The 18,971-nt window shown below is 49.0% G+C and overlaps 1 protein-coding gene across 7 annotated transcripts in view; it reads left to right on the top strand.

Moving 5' to 3' along the window:
* The first annotated feature begins 7,519 nt into the window (after nucleotides 1-7,519).
* The window catches only part of Myo18a (myosin XVIIIA), a 106,524-nt gene continuing 95,072 nt past the window's right edge, over nucleotides 7,520-18,971 (top strand). For 4 of the 7 annotated variants that reach the window (XM_048366295.1, XM_048366290.1, XM_048366293.1 and 1 more), the window contains exons 1-2: nucleotides 7,522-7,848; nucleotides 17,772-18,848. In XM_048366295.1, the coding sequence (XP_048222252.1) occupies nucleotides 17,850-18,848 (999 nt within the window). In that variant the 5' untranslated portion in view covers nucleotides 7,522-7,848; nucleotides 17,772-17,849. Of the gene's footprint in view, nucleotides 7,849-17,771; nucleotides 18,849-18,971 lie in introns of all 7 variants that reach the window. The other 3 variants (XM_048366288.1, XM_048366289.1, XM_048366294.1) reach the window with 3 other exon arrangements.

Below are 18,971 nucleotides of genomic sequence, written 5' to 3' on the forward strand. Positions count from 1 at the left end.
AGAGGTTCAAACCTTGAAAGGCTCAGATTGAGAGGCTTGAAGTCCAAGCCTAGCTTAGGCCATATACACAAGACATTTTCTAAACCAATAGCTGGGCATTGTAACACTCAATCATCACAAGGAGGACTAAAATAGATGGATCACAGGTCAGGCAAGCACCAGGGTAGGAAATGAGATCCTATCTCAAAAAACTCACCCCTACCCCTACCCCAAACCAAAAAAATCAGTGTAGTCAGGTGCTGGTGGCACATGCCTGTAATTCTAGCTGTTTAGGAGGCTGAGATCTGAGAATTGCAATTGGCAGCCAACACAGGGTGGTGGGGGTGGGAGGAGCCTGTGAGACTCTTATCTTCAATTAACCAGCAAAAAGCCAGAAGTAGAACATGGCTCAAGTGGTAGAGCCTTAGCCTTGAGGGGAAAAGCAGCCAAGGGAGCATATAAGGCTCTGAGGTCAAGCATCAGTTCTGGAACCAAATATAAGTAAATAAATAGCCAATGCCCCCCCCAAAAAAAAAAAAAGAGGGGAGCTGGAGGTAGGTTCAGTGGTAAGAGTACCTGAGGCCTTGAGGTCAACCCCAGTACTGCCCAAACAAAACACAAAACACAAGACAAGACAAAAAACCAGACTGTGTTTGTTTATTTATTTATTGCCAGTCCTGGGGCTTGGACTCAGGGCCTGAGCACTGTCCCTGGCTTCTTTTTGCTCAAGGCTAGCGCTCTACCACTTGAGCCACAGCGCCACTTCTGGCCATTTTCTATATATGTGGTGCTGGGGAATTGAACCCAGGTCTTCATGTATATGAGGCAAGCACTCTTGCCACTAGGCCATATTCTCAGCCCCAGACTGTGTTTAAATCCCAGCTCACCACTTTAGAACCCTGGCTGAGTTGGTTAACATCTAGGCATCTCAGTTCCTCTACCTGAAAAGTAGGCATAATAACAAATCCTACTGATGAGAATGATGGGAGGACAGAATGAGGTGTAGCAACAGAAAGTGCTTCCCAAAAGAGCTGGCAACAGTAACAACTGCCCTTGTATTGTACTTGGCTGCCTTAGAGCATTGCTTTTGTCTTGCTGCCTGAGTGCAGTGGGCAGCATGGGGGAAGCGATGGGCAGCCAGCTCTCGATGGCTCTGGTGACCATTAAGTAGCCAGGCCCCATAGCCTCTCACACAAATCGTCCTTCCTAGTCCTCCCTACTCCTGCCTCCTCCAGGTGCCGTGCCACCCCCCTGGCTCAGGCAGCCGCCTCACTCCCCTGGATGGCAGTTGCTGAGTCTGCCCAGGATTCTCTGCCTGTCCGGTGCGGCCCTCATTTCTACCTGCACCTGCCTCCCTGATGAGGAGGCTCCTCTTCTGCATCTTTCCAGAGCCAGCCCTTATGCCCCTTTCTAACCCAATCATCCATTCTTTCCCTTAGAAACAGCTCACCCTGGCCATCTAGGGTTTGGTGCCTGAGATCTTAGCAGACTGCCTTGTTCTCCGCTCTTTGCTCCCTACCCCTTCTGAGGCCCTTGGAGTTGAGGGGCTTCAGAGCTGAACTGAGTGCAAATTGTGCCCTACCATTTTCTGGCCATATGGTGTCCAGGATTGTTGTGAGGATTAAACTGGAGGAGGATGCCAGCATTCACACTCCTCAATGAGCAGCTGGGGTTGTGCTAGGCTGGGCTTAGGTGGGGATCCATCTCACTAGTGGAGCCCTTAATCATACATGCACGATCCTTGTTTGAATCCCAGTCACACACACACACACACACACACACACACACACACACACACACACACACACAGTGCTTACACTCTTGCTCAGCCCCTTCCCAGGATCTTTTTCCTTCTGAGCCCCCAGGACAATTGCACTTGATAATTAGTCAGGCCTGGTTTTGTGACTTCCCCTCTGCTGTGGCTTTGAGGCCTTATTTAAATCTCTCCTACTGTGCAACTCTGGTCTCTGACTGGCTATTTCATCTCGGGCTCCAGGTGGGGGATGGTGATGAACAGCAGGAGGAGATTACACAATTCTGCTCCCACTCAGTGCTTTGCGTGGAATAGGGGCTCCACTCATAAATGCCGATTTCATCAATTTAGAAATATCTAGCTAGTTAGGAATGCATCCACACAAGGTTACTCTGAGGCATACCAGAAAAATCTGGAGAGATGTTCTTTCACCTTTTTCCACAGTGTGGGCTAATTTCTAACAAGCCTTTAACAACTACGGACATTCTTTCCAAGGCCTAATTTGAGTCCTGCTTGCTGCAGTTGAATTTTTTTTTTCTCTTTGGGCCTCGGGTTATTGATGTCCATCTAGGTCCTAAAAAGTGAGCAGAAAATGTCTTGTTTAATTGGAGAAGTGGATCTCCTATGACTCAGCCCTTCTATTCTTAAATATGGTCCCCAGAAGATCTTTTGTTAACAGAAGAAGATACATTTTGAAATGTTAAAAAAATTGAATGTTCACAAACAGCAGTGTTTTGCAATAGCAAAACCCAGAAACAACCATAAATATCAAGAGGAATGGATTACTATATTATGGTTCATTCATAAATGGAACATTATACTACCATAAAGAGTACAGAAGTTGGAGACTTAGTTCACTGGTAGAATGCTTGCCTAGCAAGCATGGGGTTCTGGGCTCAATCCCCAGCATGTGTGTGTGTGTGTGTGTGTGTGTGTGTGTGTGTGTGTGTTTGTGTGTGTGAACACATGTGTGTGTGTTTCTTTCAATGATTAGCAAAATTTCAGAAGAGTAGAAATAATGTGTTGTTTTTACAAGCTAGGTAAAAAAAATACTCTTCACATCACTTCAAGATATATTCTAGGAAGTGGCGCTTTCCCCTTCCTCCTTCTCCCCTCTTCCTCCTTCTCTACCTTCCTTCTCCTCTTCTGCTTCTTCTTCTTCCTCACATGGTCTTGCTATTGCCCAAGTTGGTATCAAACCCATGGGCCTGAGTGATCCTCTTGCCTCAGCCTACGAAGTAGCTAGGGCTATAAGCCCCACCTGCATTCTTTTTGGAAGGTTATAGTGTGATAACCCACACCACAGGCATCATTTTACATGCTTTATAACTCTCATTTCTTCTAAGCTTCATACTAATTCTATGACATATGTGTTATTATAAGCCCCCATTTTACAGGTGAGGAAGTAGAGGCTCAGAGAGATAGCACTCACCACTTACCACGTTTCAAGGGATGGGCTAATTGCTTTAAATGAATTTGTTTATTTAATTCTCTAAGAGCCTTCAGAAGAAAGCACGATCATTATCCCCATTTTATAGATGAGGAAATTGAGGTTTAAAGAGGCTAAGAAGCTTACTAGCAGCATCTGGAGCCAAACGTCCTCTCTGTGTGGCCCTAAAGCGTAGGCACTCTCACCTGTGCATCACACCCAGGATGGAGCCCAGCAGGGTGGTTTTGGGCAAGCATTCCCTGGCTCTGCCATCTATGAGCCATGTGGTCTTCTTGGGCAGCACACTTGACCTGGCATCCAGTCTGTAAAATGGGGATTCTAATAGCAACTCTCTAATAGCGTCATTGTGAGGTTAAATGAGATGATCTGCATCTAGTGGTTAAGATAGTGTCTGGCCCACACGAAGCCATCAATTGATCTAAGTGATTTTTATTATCTTCCTTCTTTCTGAGAGGGCTTTTCAATTATAGTCAGATTGACTTTAGGACCTTAGGCCCGTTTTGGGAATATTGGCCTTTCTGTGACCATCTGGAATATTTCACTGCTGCTCTGGTATTTTTTTTTTTCTGTCAGAGGGAGAGAGGTATAACTGCTTTAATTTAGAGCCAAGATAAAGGCTGTATGTGGCCTTTAGGAAGTAAACAATGAAAATCGTAGTCCCTGTGTCAGTGCTGTCCTGGTGTTTCAGGCTTGCCTGGTGTCTGAAACTGGCTGCTGGTCAGGCAAGAAGAGCTCTTAAGGACACCATGTGCTGCCATGAATGTGTCCTAATTATAATAGTGTTATACATCCATTCATGTGTGAACAGCTGTCCAGATGTAGGGTCATTCATCTCAAAGTCATGGTGTAGGGAAAAGAACTTCGGAGTCTTGAGGAGCTCAAGTTGAATCCTGCTGACTGTTATTTGGTCTGTGTGCAAGTCATGAGCCTTTCTGTGCTTCATTTCTATGGCCATGAGCTGGGGAAAATAATGATAATAAACCTAATAGCTATGTTCTGGGCACTATTCTTTATGTATTGACCACTTACATTTTTTTACATTAAGCTTAAAAAAACTTTTTTTTTTTTTGCAGTACTGAGATTAAACTCAGTGTCTCATGCCTGTTAGGCAAGAGCTCTGCCACTTGAGTCACAGATCCACTTGTGCCTTTTTTGGTAGTTAACTGGAAGTAAGAGTCTCATGGACTTTCCTGGCTTCAAACTGAGATCCTCAGATCTAAGTCCCCTGAGCAGACAGGAAGGATTATAGGGATGAGCCACCGCACCTAGCTCCCTTTTGTTTTGTTTTTTGCTTTTGAGATAGGGCCTCACTGCCTTGCCTGGACTGACCTTTAACTCGAGATCTTCTGCTTAGTTACAATAAATCCATACTCTTTTCTTTTCCTTTTTCTTTTCTTTTCTTCAGTCCTGGGTCTTGAACTCTGGGCCTGGGCGCTGTCCCTAAGCACCTTTGGCTCAAGGCTAAACACTCTATCATTCGCTCTCCTCCTCCCCCCCCGCCCCCCCGTCCCCCCTCCCCCCGCCCCCAGTCCAGGGGCCTGAACTGAAGATCTAGGTGCAGACCGGGAGCTTTTTTTTTTTTTTTTTTTTCTCTTCCACTTGAGCCACAGCGCCACTTCTGGCTTCAGGGCTGCCTTCCGACCGTGGAATCACGATTCGATCCTCAGATCTCAGCCTCCTGAGAGTAGCTAGGATTACAGGCCTGCGCCACTGGCGTCTGGCTTAGCATTTCAGATTTCTGTTTGTTCTGGATCAAAGCCAGGACCAAATCTTTGAGGTCCTGTTCCCACTTTAGGGGTGTGCATTCTGGCCGTGAAGACCTCAGTACCTGTTCTGGACCAAACCAATTGTCCCCATCCAGGAAGGCCTCCCTCTGTGCGCCCCTGTGCAGCCTCTGTGGAAAGCGGTGGCCAGCAAGACTCCATCGCCTCCTCTGGACAGCACCACCCTGAGCACAGCCAGGACGGTCCGGGGCCTGGCTTGGCACACTTCCATTCAGTGCCACCCAGCACCTTTTGGACATACCCAGTAGCCTTCAATGGCAAGGACGGACAGAACCTCCAGGAAGGGCCCCACCAAGCCGGCGACCCGGGCTTGGGAGCCCATCTCGGACCGCGGACGGCGTCCTGGGGCAGCAGAGCCTGGTGCCCGCATGGCCCGCGCGGCTGGCGTTGCGCCCGGGAGCGTCGGGCGGGCGGGCGCGCGGTTATCCCCGGAGCCGCCAGCAGGGGGCTCCAGTTCGGCTCGGCTCGCGCGGTCGCGGGGGGCGGCGCTGCGCTGCGCCGCGCTGCGCTCCTGCCCCGACCGGGCCGGGGCCGCTGGATGCCGCGTCTCCGCTCCCGCAGCCTGCCGGGCAGGCTCCGGCGGTCGGTGAGTGCAGGGTGGCGGGTGCGGCCGCTCGGTGGCGGGCGGGCCGGGCCCGGTGGGGCGGCGGGGGGGCGGTGGCGGGCTGGGCCGGCCCGGTTGGCCGTGCGGGCGGCGGGGGCCCGCCGGCGCCTCCTCCTCCTCCTCCCCTGCCCTCTGGAAGCGGCGGCCCGGACTCCCGGACTCCCGGCTCCCGTCCCTGGGGGAGCCGCGGGGCCGGGAGGTGGGGGCCGATACGGAGCCGCTGGGAGGGAAAGCACCGGCCCTGTGGGGGCCAGGTTCGGAACCCCGGAGGCAGATCGGGGGTGGCCTTGGGTTTGAGCGGCTTTTGGGGGCTTGGAGAAGCCCAGGTGGCCCGGAGTCTTGGGATAGGGGCTGCAGCCGAGGGGCGCGGGTGGTGGCGGGGTGTTCCTGGGGACAGGCCCCCAGACGGAGCGGTCGATCGGATCCGGACGCTGAGGGAAGCCGCGGGGAAAGCGAGCACCTCCACCGGAGCCCTTTATCCCTCCCAGCGGCCTTCACCCTTTCACTGCCAGGCCGACAGCGGGCCCCTCTCAAAGGAGCAGCTGCGAGACAGCTGGCAAAACAATGGAGACCCCGCTTCCCGGGCCCCCTCCCCTAGGGACACAAGATGGGGGTGGGTCGGTGGATGAGTGGCAGGCTTGGGGGATTATGCAGTGCAGGCTGCTCACCTCACCTTTCCCTGCAGGGGCTGGGGTGTGTGTGTGGGAAGGTCGGACAGCCTGCCCCAGGCCTGGGGAGACAGGCCTGACGCCCCGCCCTGCTAACCTGTCATGCCAGTTGTTTTCCCAATGGAAGAGGAGGTGGCAGGGTCAGGTTCCCCCGCCCCTCCCGTGTTGTGTGTGTATGGGGGCGGGGGGGGGGGACGACGGGGACGGGGACCTGCAGATGGATACCCAACATGACCCAGGGAGTAGGTCTTGCTTCTGGCTGAGATAAGGCGCGCAGGGACACAGCACACTTTGGGGCTTTGTTGTGGGGGGTGTTGCCCTGTAACAGGGCGCATGTGTCCTGCTGATTAGTTGGAAAGACTGCTGTCAGAATGAGCCAGTGGGGAGAGGTGTGGAGGAAGACAGCCAGTTTGTGGAGCCTGCTCATTTTGGCTGGTCACAGCGAACAGGGCATGTTGGTGGCAACCTCATAGTTTGTGTAGGGAGGGCAGGAAGGCTTTTTCTTCTTCTTCTGGGAGGAATTCTCTTAGCGAGGACCTCCCTGCCCTCAGACAGTCCCTTAAAAAAAATGACAGAATTGGTTTCTTGCCCTCTTCACCTTGCTAGTGGCTTGCCCTTGTTTGCATGGGTTTATTTTGTTCCTTGGTATCCTGGGCATATCTGTGGCTGAGGAGGCTCTGTGGAGAGAGAAATGTAGGAAACAGGTATATATGCTGTACTGGAAGGGACAAAAAAGATCACCTTAGTGTTTAAGAGCCGAGCCACCTTAGCCAGACACAGAATCTAGAGGACATTGAGTCAAGCTGCCTTTCCTATGCTTCCCAGACTGGAGCCCTTTTCTTCAGCAGGCTGGTGTCCTGTTGTCATGGCAACAGGCCTGGTCTATGGCTCCCCACCCTTTCTGGTTCAGGGGCTACTTTCTATTTGGGGATATTGAAAATTGCTCTCCTGAAGCCTCTGGCTTCCTGACAAGCCTTGCTGGCTCTTTGTCAGAGGCCTGCCACCTCCTCAGCTTCCCTTCTGTCCTTTTGTGATGAAGCTTTCCAGGAAACATCCTCCTGGTTGCTGGACAGGGCTGGTTATATATAGCCTTGGGTGGAGATGTGCATGTCCATTTGGGATTGAGGATACTGGGAGTGAGTAGGGCCTCAGTTTGGGAAGACAATGGCTTTGGGGTTAGCTGTTCTGTTTGGGGAGATTAGAGACATGTGAAGGTGTGTATTCAGGGGTAAAAGGTTGGAGTCAGTGTGGGGTGACAGGATGGTGGTCACTTCCTTTGGGACCTTTGTACTTTGGACAGTTGATGACCAGGTGTCTGGCAGCTCTGAGTGTCCAGTTTGTTTACTCTCTCTCAGCCTGGTTCAGGTACCAGGGAGTATGCCTGAAGGCTTCCTCCCCTGTTCCAGACTCCTGAAAAACCCTCCTCTTGGATTATGCCTGGCCTGACTCCCTCCTGCCTGCTCTGAGCTCTACTTCAGGGTAGTCTGGACAGACAGCATGTTGTCTGGAGCCTTTTACTGGTCCTGCTTGAGACTGTTCAGGGAGAGGGCATGTGTCTTCAAAACCTGGCTCAGAGGATTCTGGGGTCTTCCAGAGTTGGGTCCTTGAAGGTGAGCTGGGTGGGGCAGAGCTGAGAGGGAGAAGCCACCCTGCTGGGGTGGAGCTGGGAGTTGTTGGGACTCAGGAAGTCTTGCTCAGGACTTGGTGTGTCACAGGTCTCCAGGGCAGAAGGGCTGTTCTTGTTCTCTCAACCCACAGATCCCTTCACCTGCAGTGGGCACCGCAGACCAGGAACTGGAGCATCCATGTGAGCTGAGTCCTGTTGGTGGCTGTGGGCCCCAGACTTTGGCCTAGGCCTGTCCTGGGTGTGGTGGGTACAGATGAGGAAGGACTGGAACCTAGGTTAAAAATTTGAGGGGTCCACTCTGTGCTGAGATTGGTAGGTACCCCCAGGACTCAAGAAATTTTTTTTAAGTTTTCACTTGAGTTAGGATCTGGGGTGCTTTAAGATCTGCACACTTCACTCAACATTTCTCTCCCCACCCCCAAGCTATACAGAGGTTGCCACTACTATGTTCTGGGGTGGCCTGGCTTAGAGTGTATTGTGGGTGGGAGGTAGGATATGGATTGGTAGGGATCAGGCAGCAACCTGGTGAGTCTCTACTTCTCCCATTCCCTTTCACTTTACTGCTCATTGTGGAGGTTGAAATTGTGTGGCTTATAAATTAGCCACATTCCCATGACATTTCAGAGTTTAAAGAGACATCAGTTTTAGTCCAGGACTGATGGTTATTTGGGGCTCAAAGTGCATTCTCTCCAGGGACTTCATCATCATTTACTAAGGATACTTCTTAGCACTGTCTGGTGTTCAGAGATGATGGATGATGAGTTCAAGGTCATATACCATTGCAAAGAGAGCAGGACTAGAAGCAGCCAGTGGTAGAACAGAATACTTCTTCAGCTGAGGCTTGGGGCCAAGTCCTGGACTGTCAGGCCTTCGGAGATTTTATAGTTGGGAATAGCTGCAGGTAGCCAGGAGACGCAAGGTCAAGTAGAAGGGACAAGCGGCCAGGGGAGCCTAGCTGGCACTGGGCTGCTGGGGCGGAGGCTGAATCTGGAGAAGCAGCCGGCCCAGGGTTGGGCCGCCCGCACTCTCCCACGGAGGTTCTCCTGGGGCCCTGCGGTTTTCTGCGTTCCAGGGGAGCCTGCAAGCCCGGCGGGAGGCGCGGGGGTGGGGTGGGGTGGGGGGGGTGGGGGGTGGCTGCAGCTACTGAGCTGCAGGGAAGGGCTCCCGGGGCTGCAGGCCTATGTCACGTGAGAAGCGCGCAGGGCGATGGAGCACACCTGGAGCCAGGGAAGCTCGGGTGACCCGGCCGTGAGTCACGCGGGCGCGCTGCGCAGCTCAGCAGAACGCGCGGGCTGGGCTGGGCAGGGCCGCGGTGAGGTGCTGCGCGACCCCGCCCTGGGGTCTGGGAGGGTGGAGGGGGGTGGGGGTGGGGCTCGTGCCCTGGGGAACCGTCGTTCTGGGAGGACAGGGGTTCTCTGGGGGCCGGGAGGGGGAAGATAATCCCCTTTGTGTTTATGAGTGGGGTTGGGGTGGTGGGGACTGAGGGACTGACCACGCTGTCCACCACGCTCAACAACCGAAGTCTGGGTGCTGCTAGGTTTGGGGTGCTAACGTTATAGTAGCTTTTATTTATAGTAGCTTTTATTTCCCAAAGTTTCTGCTTTTGCCACCTGTGGGGTGACCTATTTAAATGCCTCTCCTTGAAAGCTACAAAGTGACACCAGTGAGGGCTTTTGATCCGGTCACCTCAAGTAAGTTTTTCGAATTTCCATTTGCAAACCCCTTCACAACTCCCCCATCTCGAGACTAGGGTTTAAACTTAGAGCTTTAGCTTGCTGGCAGGTGCACTGTCACCTGAGCCTTGCCTCTAACACCATTTCTCTGTGTGTATGAGTGTAAGTCCTGGGTCTTGAACTCAGGGCCTGGGTACTGTCCCTGAGCTCTTCTGTTGAAGGCTAGTGCTCTACTACTTTGAGCCACTTCCAGTTTTCTGGTGGTTCATTGGAGATAAGAGTCTCATGGATGGGCTGGGGATATGGCCTAGTGGCAAGAGTGCCTGCCTCATATACATGAGGCCCTGGGTTTGATTCCCCAGCACCACATATGCAGAAAATGGCCAGAAGTGGCGCTGTGGCTCAAGTGGCAGAGTGCTAGCCTTGAGCAGAAGGAGGCCAGGGACAGTGCTCAGGCCCTGAGTCCAAGCCCCAGGACTGGCCAAAAAAAAAGAGTCTCATGGACTTTTCCTGCCTGGGCTGGCGTTGAACCGCTATCTTAGCCTCCTGAGTAGCTAGGTTTACAGGCATCAGCCACAGTGCCCAGCTCTTTTTTCTTTTCCTTTCTTTCTTTCCTTTTTCTTTGTGTTAATATCTTTAAAATCACGGGCTGGGGATATGGCCTAGTGGCAAGAGTGCTTGCCTCCTATACATGAGGCCCTGGGTTCGATTCCCCAGCACCGCATATACAGAAAATGGCCAGAAGTGGCGCTGTGGCTCAAGTGGCAGAGTGCTAGCCTTGAGCAAGAAGCCAGGGACAGTGCACAGGCCCTGAATCTAAGCCCCAGGACTGGCCAAAAAAAAAAAAAAAAAAAAAAATCTTTAAAATCATGAGAGCTGGAGACATATCTCAGGTGGTGGAGCACCTGTCATGCAAACTCAATGAGGCTGAGTTAAATCCCCAGTACTACAAAAAAAAATCTTTAAAATCATGAAAGTAATTATTATAATTTGATCTTTACTGGGAATTGAATTCAGGTCCTGAATTCTAGACAAGTGCTCTACCACTTAAGCCACATTCCCATTCCCAGTCCTGTTTTAGTTTTGAGACAGGTCTTCTTCCTAAATATCCTAGGCTACCTTCCAACTGGTACTACTCCTACTTCCATTTTCTAAATGTTAGGTATGTGCTACTATGCCTGTCTTAAATAGAACATTCAGAATCTATAAGAAAAATTATACATAATCCACATTCTCATACCCTTAGTCTTAACTACACACATGCACATACATACACCCACAAACACACACATATATATCCCCAACCAGCTGAGCAGTCTCATTGTAAAAAAAAATAAAAAAAAAATATATATCCATATAGATGAGTTGGGTGCCAGGGGCTCATGCCTGTAATCTTAGCTATTCAGGAAGCTGAGATCTGACGATTGCAGTTTGAAGCCAGCTCAGGCAGGAAAGTCTATGAGACTCTGATCTCCAGTAAACCCGCAAAAAGCTGAAAGTAGAGCTGTGGTTGAAGTGACAGAGTACCAGCCTAAGTCTAAGTATCAGCACCAAAACTCCCCACAAAAACAACAAACCCCATATAGATGAAACACAAATCTTCTTCTAAAATCCCTATCTTTCCCCCCAAATATATGTTTTTCCATAACTATGCAAATACTGCATGTAATAACTATTTATAGATTCACATACATATATACCCAGGTTTTAAATTTTAATAATAGTATATACTATCCTACAACTTTTTTTTTTCACATCGAAGTGTAATATAGAAAATTTCCAGGTCAGTATTTACAAATCTACCTCATCCCTTTTCTTTCCCCCTTAATGTTGGGGATTGTACTCAAAGCTTTGTATGCCCTCTACTACTGAGCTGTACCCGAATCCTGACCTCATTCTTTGATAACTGCCTAGTTTTTTCTACAATTTATCTATTTTCTCACTAAAGCACAGTTACATTTAGAGATTTGCTTTGCAAACAATTCTGTAATGACCAGCCATGTTCACTGTGGCTCAAGTGGTAGAGTGCTAGCCTTGAACAAAAGAAGCTCAGAGACAGTGCCCAGGCCCTGAGTTCAAGCTCCAGGACTGGCAAAAAAAAAAAAAAAAGACCCATCATGTTTATTATGCAATATAGATGATGAATTGTCCAAAGGATATGTGCATAAATATTTTCATAAACATCAGCTCACCTTCCTAAATGATTACACACTTGCTTTATTGAGCACTAAAATTGAAATGATCCAAGGAGGATTAGCATGGTCTGTAGTATGCAAGAATGACAGGAAAATTCATGACTTATTCCATATTTTTATAATAAAGACCACCTGGCCTTTCTGCTACTTAAAAAAATTGCAGCAGTTGTATTCACACCAACATAGATGACCGTTGCTGCTTCCCATCTTCTACCTGATCAATGTTATCAATCCTGGTAACAATTTTACTAAACTGCTGTGAGAAATTATGTGAATTTCACATGTCTGGGACTGTTACAGAGGCTGAAGCTGTTTATTGGTCATTTGTATTTCGGCAACTATGTATTGTATCATATGTATGTATATATTGTATTTCAGCTGTCTATGTCCTTGGTGGAAACTGTAAGAAGGCTCTGCGCTCAAGCCAGTGCCATCGAGCCTAACCACATTAATAGGGCTGTCTTCATTTCTCTGGGCTGTGCTTCCCATATTACAAAGCTCTGGACTTTTATTCACACTTATGCTGATAAGTCATTTGCGTGCTCTCTATCTTCTCTATCATCCTGTTTAGATGGCGAAGACTATGCCTCGCTACTATTAGGTACCACTCTTGAGAGTTTACCTTGGACCAAGAAACACGTCTATATCTGTATCTGTATCCATAAATATATAAATTATAATAGTTACATATTAAATGAAATATGCTAGGAAGTGCCCTACTATTGAGCTGTACCCCTAGCCCCTGCATCGTTTGTGAAATGACTGCCTAATTCTATGATTTAGTTATTTCTCTAGTGATATACTTTTTGTGTTTTGCTTTTTGTTTTTGTTTTTGCCAGTCCTGAGGCTTGAACTTTGGCTATCAATGAGCTTCCTTTTGCTCAAGGCTGGTACTCTACCACTGGAGCCATAGCTTCACTTCCTTTGAGTAGTTTATTAGAGATAAGTGTCTCACAGATTCTCCTGCGTGGGCTGGATCGAACCATGATCCTGAGATCTCAGCTTCCTGAGTAGCTAGGATTACAGGTGTGAGCCACCAGTGCCTGACTTATACATGTACTGCGTGTGTGTGTGTGTGTGTGTGTGTGTATGTGTGTTTACCCCAAATGCTTTAACATATGTATCATTAACTGGAGTTTAATCTTTGTTTCTTTTGAGTAAATATCCCTGACAAAATGCATAAATATGTTTGATGAAGCATATACTTATCAACTCAAACCTCTACCTACATAGAATATGAACATCATTTTCAAAAGTCCTCCTGTGCCCCTTCCCCTATAGACCCTATCCCCATGACTAAGGGGCAGTCACTGCTCTGATTTTCTAAATGACAGGTTAGTTTTGCCTCTAATAGAACTTCATAGAACTCTTTTGTCAATAGCTTCTTTCCCTCTCATTTCATATGTTTTTGAGATTTATCCCTGTTGTGTGTATCAGTAGTTTCCTTTTTATTGCTGAGTAGTATTCCATTGCATGAATATGGAAATTGTCCGTTCTTGTGGATGAACACAGATGAATATTGCAGTTGAATGGTTTTAACCCTCAAGATTCTCTTAATGTGATAAAAGTAGCTGAATTGACAGATTGTACTTTGCTTTAGTTTTAGAGATAGAATAGTCAAGATAATTTAGGTACACACATGTCACGTGTGTGTGTGTGTGTGTGTGTGTGTGTGTGTGTGTGTGTGTGCTTTTCCTCCAGTGAAAATCGAGAAAGGCTTCCAGCAAGTGAAAGGGAGAAAAAGAGATCAGAAAGACTGGAGTGGAGGAAAAGGGTAGGGGATAAAGGGAGGTAGGTGGAAACTGTCGCCCAGAATGAGGATGAGGGAGCTGCTAGAATTTGGACCTGGGAACATGAAGGAGATAGAGCTCAGCTCTGGAGCACTTGGAGGACTGAGAAGCAACAGCAGCTCTAGCTACATTACTGTTCCAGTCATGGAGGGGAAAGCAGCAGCCAGGTAGCTCCAGACATGTGACTCAGGAGAGAACAAAGTCCATAGGCAGGTGTGTCTGGATGCAGGTGGCAGTAGAGAAGAGCTACTTGTGAGCTGTGCCAATGGCAGGAAAGACTTGTTGACCATTGTAGCTCATAGCTCATTCGCCAAAGGCTCCATGGTTGGAAAGAGAGGGTGTCTTTCACAGAAAGTTAATCACTAACCTTGTCCACTAGAGTTTGGATGATTGGAATTTTAGAGCTAACAGAGGCCTAGATCATTTCAACCTTGAGCAAAGTGACAGGCTCAAGGCCCCCCAGTGATTTGTTGGCAGCTCCAAGCCTAGATACCAGATCTAAAATTTGCAGCCAGTGCCATTCCTTCTGCTGATACCATGACTGTTGTTCCTGCAGTGACAGTAAAGGACAAGTTTGTACTGAAACGGGTTTACATGAAACGACTTCTAAGGGACTTTTTTTTTTTTTTTAGATTCACAATTCAAGAATTCTGTGGTGTTTTCTATTGATAATGCCTAGCTATCTAACCTCCAGCTGAGAGCCAGAATTGGATAAGGACTGGAGAGGTGGGATAGCTCTGTTGGTATTTCGGTTCCCTGTGGTTGGACTAAGGCTCAGATACTCTTGTTTATCTTCAAGTTTCTTTTTTTTCTTTCACTTCCTCTCATAGTGGGAAATAGAGCTGTGTGTGTGTGTGTGTGTGTGTGTGTGTGTGTGTGTGTGTGCATGCACACCCACATGTCAGTTGTGGGTCTTGAACTCGGGCCTGGGTGCTGCCCCTGAGCTCTTCAGTTCAAGGCTAATGCTCTACCACTTGAGCCACAGCACCACTTCAGGCTTTCTAAGTGGTTTATTGGAGATAAAAATCTCACAGACTTCTCTGCCTGGGCTGGCTTTGAACCATGATCCTCAGATCTTACCCTCCTGAGTAGCTAGGATTACAGACATGAGCCTCTGGTACCCAGCTGCCATCATTTTTTTTTTTTTTTTTTTTTGCATGGGCCAATACTAAGGCCTAATACTCAGGGCCTAGGTACTTACTGTCCCTTAGCCTTTCACTCAGGGCTGGTGGTGCTCTGCCACTTGAGCCACAGCTCTACTTCCAGAATTCTGCTGGTTAACTGGAGGTAAGAGTTTCATGGCTTTTCCTGTCCTGGCTGGCTTTGAATTGCAATGCTCAGATCTCAGCTTCTTGAGTAGATAAGATGACTGACATGAGCCACCATGCTCGGCTTTAAAGCCATCCTTTAAAAACAAGACCTTTAAATTGATATACGTAGTGACTAGCCAAAGCCCCTATAGTAACCTGGTATATGGTCTATGCCATATTCCCATCCATTTCAGGAGGAGGAGGTGAGGAGGGGGAGGGGGAGGGGGAGGGGTGGCAGGGAGGCTCTCCTTGTCAGAGCCAGCAAGAGGAGCTATGAGATACTATTCCACTTTGACTCACTCTTCAACTCAGTATGGACCCAACTGGCCAGGACTACCCCTGGCTATATATACCTCTTGGACTTGAGATTTTTGTCTTCCAATTCCCGGTGAATGTTTATGGAGCACTTAGAGTCCACAAGTTCTGAGGGGATTTTGTTTTTCCAGTTGGAAAGTGAGGTCAGAGAGGGAAAGAGTTCTTGCTATGTGCCCCAGGAACTAGTGGCCTCATCAGATTCCCTACCTCTTTGGATGTGCTAGACAGCTAAAGAGATCTTTGGGACTGCACTGTCAAGTTTGATAGTCACAAGCCTTGTATAGTTGTGGAGTGTTTGACATGTGCTTCATCTGAATTGAAATATGCTCTAAGTGTAAAATGCACACTGGATTTCAAAGTAGAATGTGAAACAGTTCAGTATTTTTCTATAGATTGAGATGATGATACTTTGGATGTGTTGTATTAAATAGAATATATTATTAAAATTAATTTCATTTTTTTGTTTTTGCTGCCCAGGTTGTCCTTGAACTTTCAATCTTCCTATGTTAGCCTTCCCAATAGTTGGAACTGCAGGCTCATGCTGTTCTCTCCAGCTTTACATGTTTCTACCCCACCCCCACCCCGCTTTGTACCAGTATTGGGGCTTGAACTCTAGGCCTCCTGCTCTCACTTGACCTTTTTACTCAAGGCAGGTACTCTACTATTTGAGCCACACTTCCACTTTTTGCTTTTGGGTGATTTATTAGAAATAAGAGGGGCTGGGAGTATGGCCTAGTGGCAAGAGTACTTGCCTCCTACACATGAGGCTCTCAGTTCGATTCCCCAGCACCACATATATGGAAAACGGCCAGTGGGGGCGCTGTGGCTCAAGTGGCAGAGTGCTAGCCTTGAGCAAGAAGAGGCCAGGGACAGTGCTCAGGCCCTGAGTCCAAGGCCTAGGACTGGCCAAAAAAAAAAAAAAAAAAAGAAAGAAAGAAAGAAATAAGAGCCTCATGGACTCTTCTGCTAGGGCTGGCTTCAAACTGTGATCCTTAGATCTTAGCCTCGTGAGTAGCTAGGATTACGGTATAAGCCATCAGTGCCCAGCTCATATGTTTCTTTTTATCTTTTTTCAATGCTAAAAAATTTAAAAATTACATATGTGACGTGGACTTCTTATGGAAAGTACTGCTTTAGGACGAAGGTATGTTGACCAGTCAAAAACCCACATGGGCAGGGTGCTGAGCAGAGAGGGAAGCAACTTGTGCACCCAGGCCCCTGGGAGTGACTGGCCTTGATGCCTTCCTGGGCAGTATGCCTGAGTTGGTTTTTGTGGAGGGAGGGCCCTCAGTAGAGTGGGGATCCTAGAGGACCTTGCTTGGCTGTAGGTGTGGGGCTTAGAGAGGAAATGCCTGTCCAGGGCTTGGCAAGAGGACATTACTAGAGCGAGTAAGCTTATAGATCCTCTGTCTTGCTCTCAGAAGGGGAGGGTTTCCTGGAGAGAGAAAAAAATTATGGTTGAATTTTAATTAGATGGTATGGCTACTTCTCCTTGGTGTTCCCTTGCTGGTTAGAACAAGCAAGGCTCTCTCAGCTCCACCACCACAGGTTGAGCAGGGTTCTGCATTGATTCAGGCATATGTGAATGAGGCTGAGGGTAGGTTGGCGCCATAGGCGTGCACAGTCCTGGAGCCTGGAGTCCAGGCTGCCACAACTTTCTTCCTGAGACTATATTTAGGTGTTGGTGTGGAGGAAAGGATGTGAGTTTTTCAGGATCCTGTTTATCCAGCAGACCCCACTCCACCCCCATGGTGCAGCTGTCTGTCCCCTTTGCAGCCTGGAACTTCCTCTTCCTTCCCTCCCTGCTTCACTTCAGGCACCCAAGCCCTAGAAAGGACACACCAATTCGCCATTGAAGCTCAGCATTGCTGTCTATTGGCTGAGTGACACTTAGCCTGTTCTTAATTTTCTGAGCTCCATTTTTCTTGTTTGTACAGAGGAAATGATCACACTCACCTTGCAGGAATGCTGTATATGTGAGAAGTGCCTGGTACTAGGCCTGGTGGTACATAAATATTGGATCATCTGAGATCTTCTGTGGGGCACTGTCGGAGGAAGGAAGGAGCTTTTTAGTCGGAAGGAGCTCGTAGTTAAGGATATCTCTTGCTTCAGTTGTCATGGCTATGGGGCCCATAGTACAGCAGCCCTTCCCTTTTCCTCATAGGCTGGGAGCCATCCCTGAGCTCTTTCACTTAAAGCAGACTCTCTACCCCTTGAGTCACATACTGCTCCACTTCTAGCTTTTTGATGGTTAATTGATGGTAAGAGTCTCACACACTTTCCTTCCTGGGCTGGCTTTGAACCTCAATCCTCAGATCTTGGTCTCCTGAGTAGCTAGGATTACAGGCTTGAACCTCCAGTGCCTGGCTTTGCCTTTGCCTTTTGTGTTTGAATCTTAAGTGGGTTCCAGGTTGGCTTGGTACTTCTTCTTGCCAGCAGGTCAGACCTCTCTAGCATACTTTCCCATTGAGCTAGAGAGTGAAATGAACTTAGAAAGCTAAGTGCCTGCTACATAATTAGCACTCAGTGAGAGGTAGCTTGTTTTATCACATGTTTATGTCTGCACTGAAGACACAGGAAGAGGCTCCATGGAAATAACTTTTCTATGTGTTTCTACTTGCAGCATCAAGGAGGAAGTCCAAAGGTCCTGTGCTCAGCACCCATAATCTGGAGGTGGCACCCCTAAAAGCAGTACCCCATCATGTTTAACCTAATGAAGAAAGATAAGGACAAAGATGGCGGGCGGAAGGAGAAGAAGGAGAAAAAGGAGAAGAAGGAACGGATGTCAGCAGCAGAGCTGCGGAGCCTGGAAGAGATGAGCCTGCGCCGTGGCTTCTTCAACCTGAACAGGTCCTCTAAGCGTGAGTCCAAGACACGCCTGGAAATCTCTAACCCCATCCCCATCAAGGTGGCCAGTGGCTCTGACCTGCACTTGACTGACATTGACTCGGACAGCAACCGGGGCAGCATCATCCTGGACTCAGGCCATCTAAGCACAGCCAGCTCCAGCGATGACCTGAAGGGTGAGGAAGGCAGCTTCCGGGGCTCTGTGCTGCAGCGGGCAGCCAAGTTTGGCTCACTGGCCAAGCAGAACTCGCAGATGATTGTCAAGCGCTTCTCCTTCTCCCAGCGTAGTCGCGATGAGAGCGCCTCGGAAACTTCCACCCCTTCAGAGCACTCTGCAGCCCCATCACCACAGGTGGAGGTGAGGACGCTTGAGGGGCAGCTGATGCAGTATCCTGGCCCAGGCATCCCACGGTCAAGGGCCCGGTCTCGAGTCCCTGAGCTGGTGACTAAAAAGTTCCCAGCTGACTTGCGCCTTCCTCCGGTGGTACCTCCACCACCCCCTGCCCTCCGGGAGCTGGAGCTGCAACGTAGACCCACTGGAGATTTTGGCTTCTCCTTACGGCGCACAACCATGCTGGATCGGGGTCCCGAGGGCCAGGCCTATCGGCGAGTGGTTCACTTTGCAGAGCCAGGTGCAGGCACCAAGGACCTGGCCCTGGGGCTGGTGCCAGGAGATCGACTGGTGGAGATTAATGGGCACAATGTGGAGAGCAAATCCAGGGATGAGATCGTGGAGATGATCCGACAGTCCGGAGACAGTGTGCGGCTCAAAGTGCAGCCCATCCCAGAGCTCAGTGAGCTGAGCCGGAGCTGGCTGAGGAGCTGCGAGGGACACCGCAGGGAGCCAGCCGATGTGAGTGCTCCCCTTGGTTCCAGGGGTAAGCAGGAACCAGAATGGCAGCATCTCTTGTTGTCCTTACCTGGGTGACTGGGGTACCCACAACTGGGTAGAGCCTAAGGAGCATGGACGTAGGGA

Source organism: Perognathus longimembris, chromosome 17 (genome assembly GCF_023159225.1).
Source record: "Perognathus longimembris pacificus isolate PPM17 chromosome 17, ASM2315922v1, whole genome shotgun sequence".
In the NCBI taxonomy this organism is placed as follows: Eukaryota; Metazoa; Chordata; class Mammalia; order Rodentia; family Heteromyidae; genus Perognathus; species Perognathus longimembris.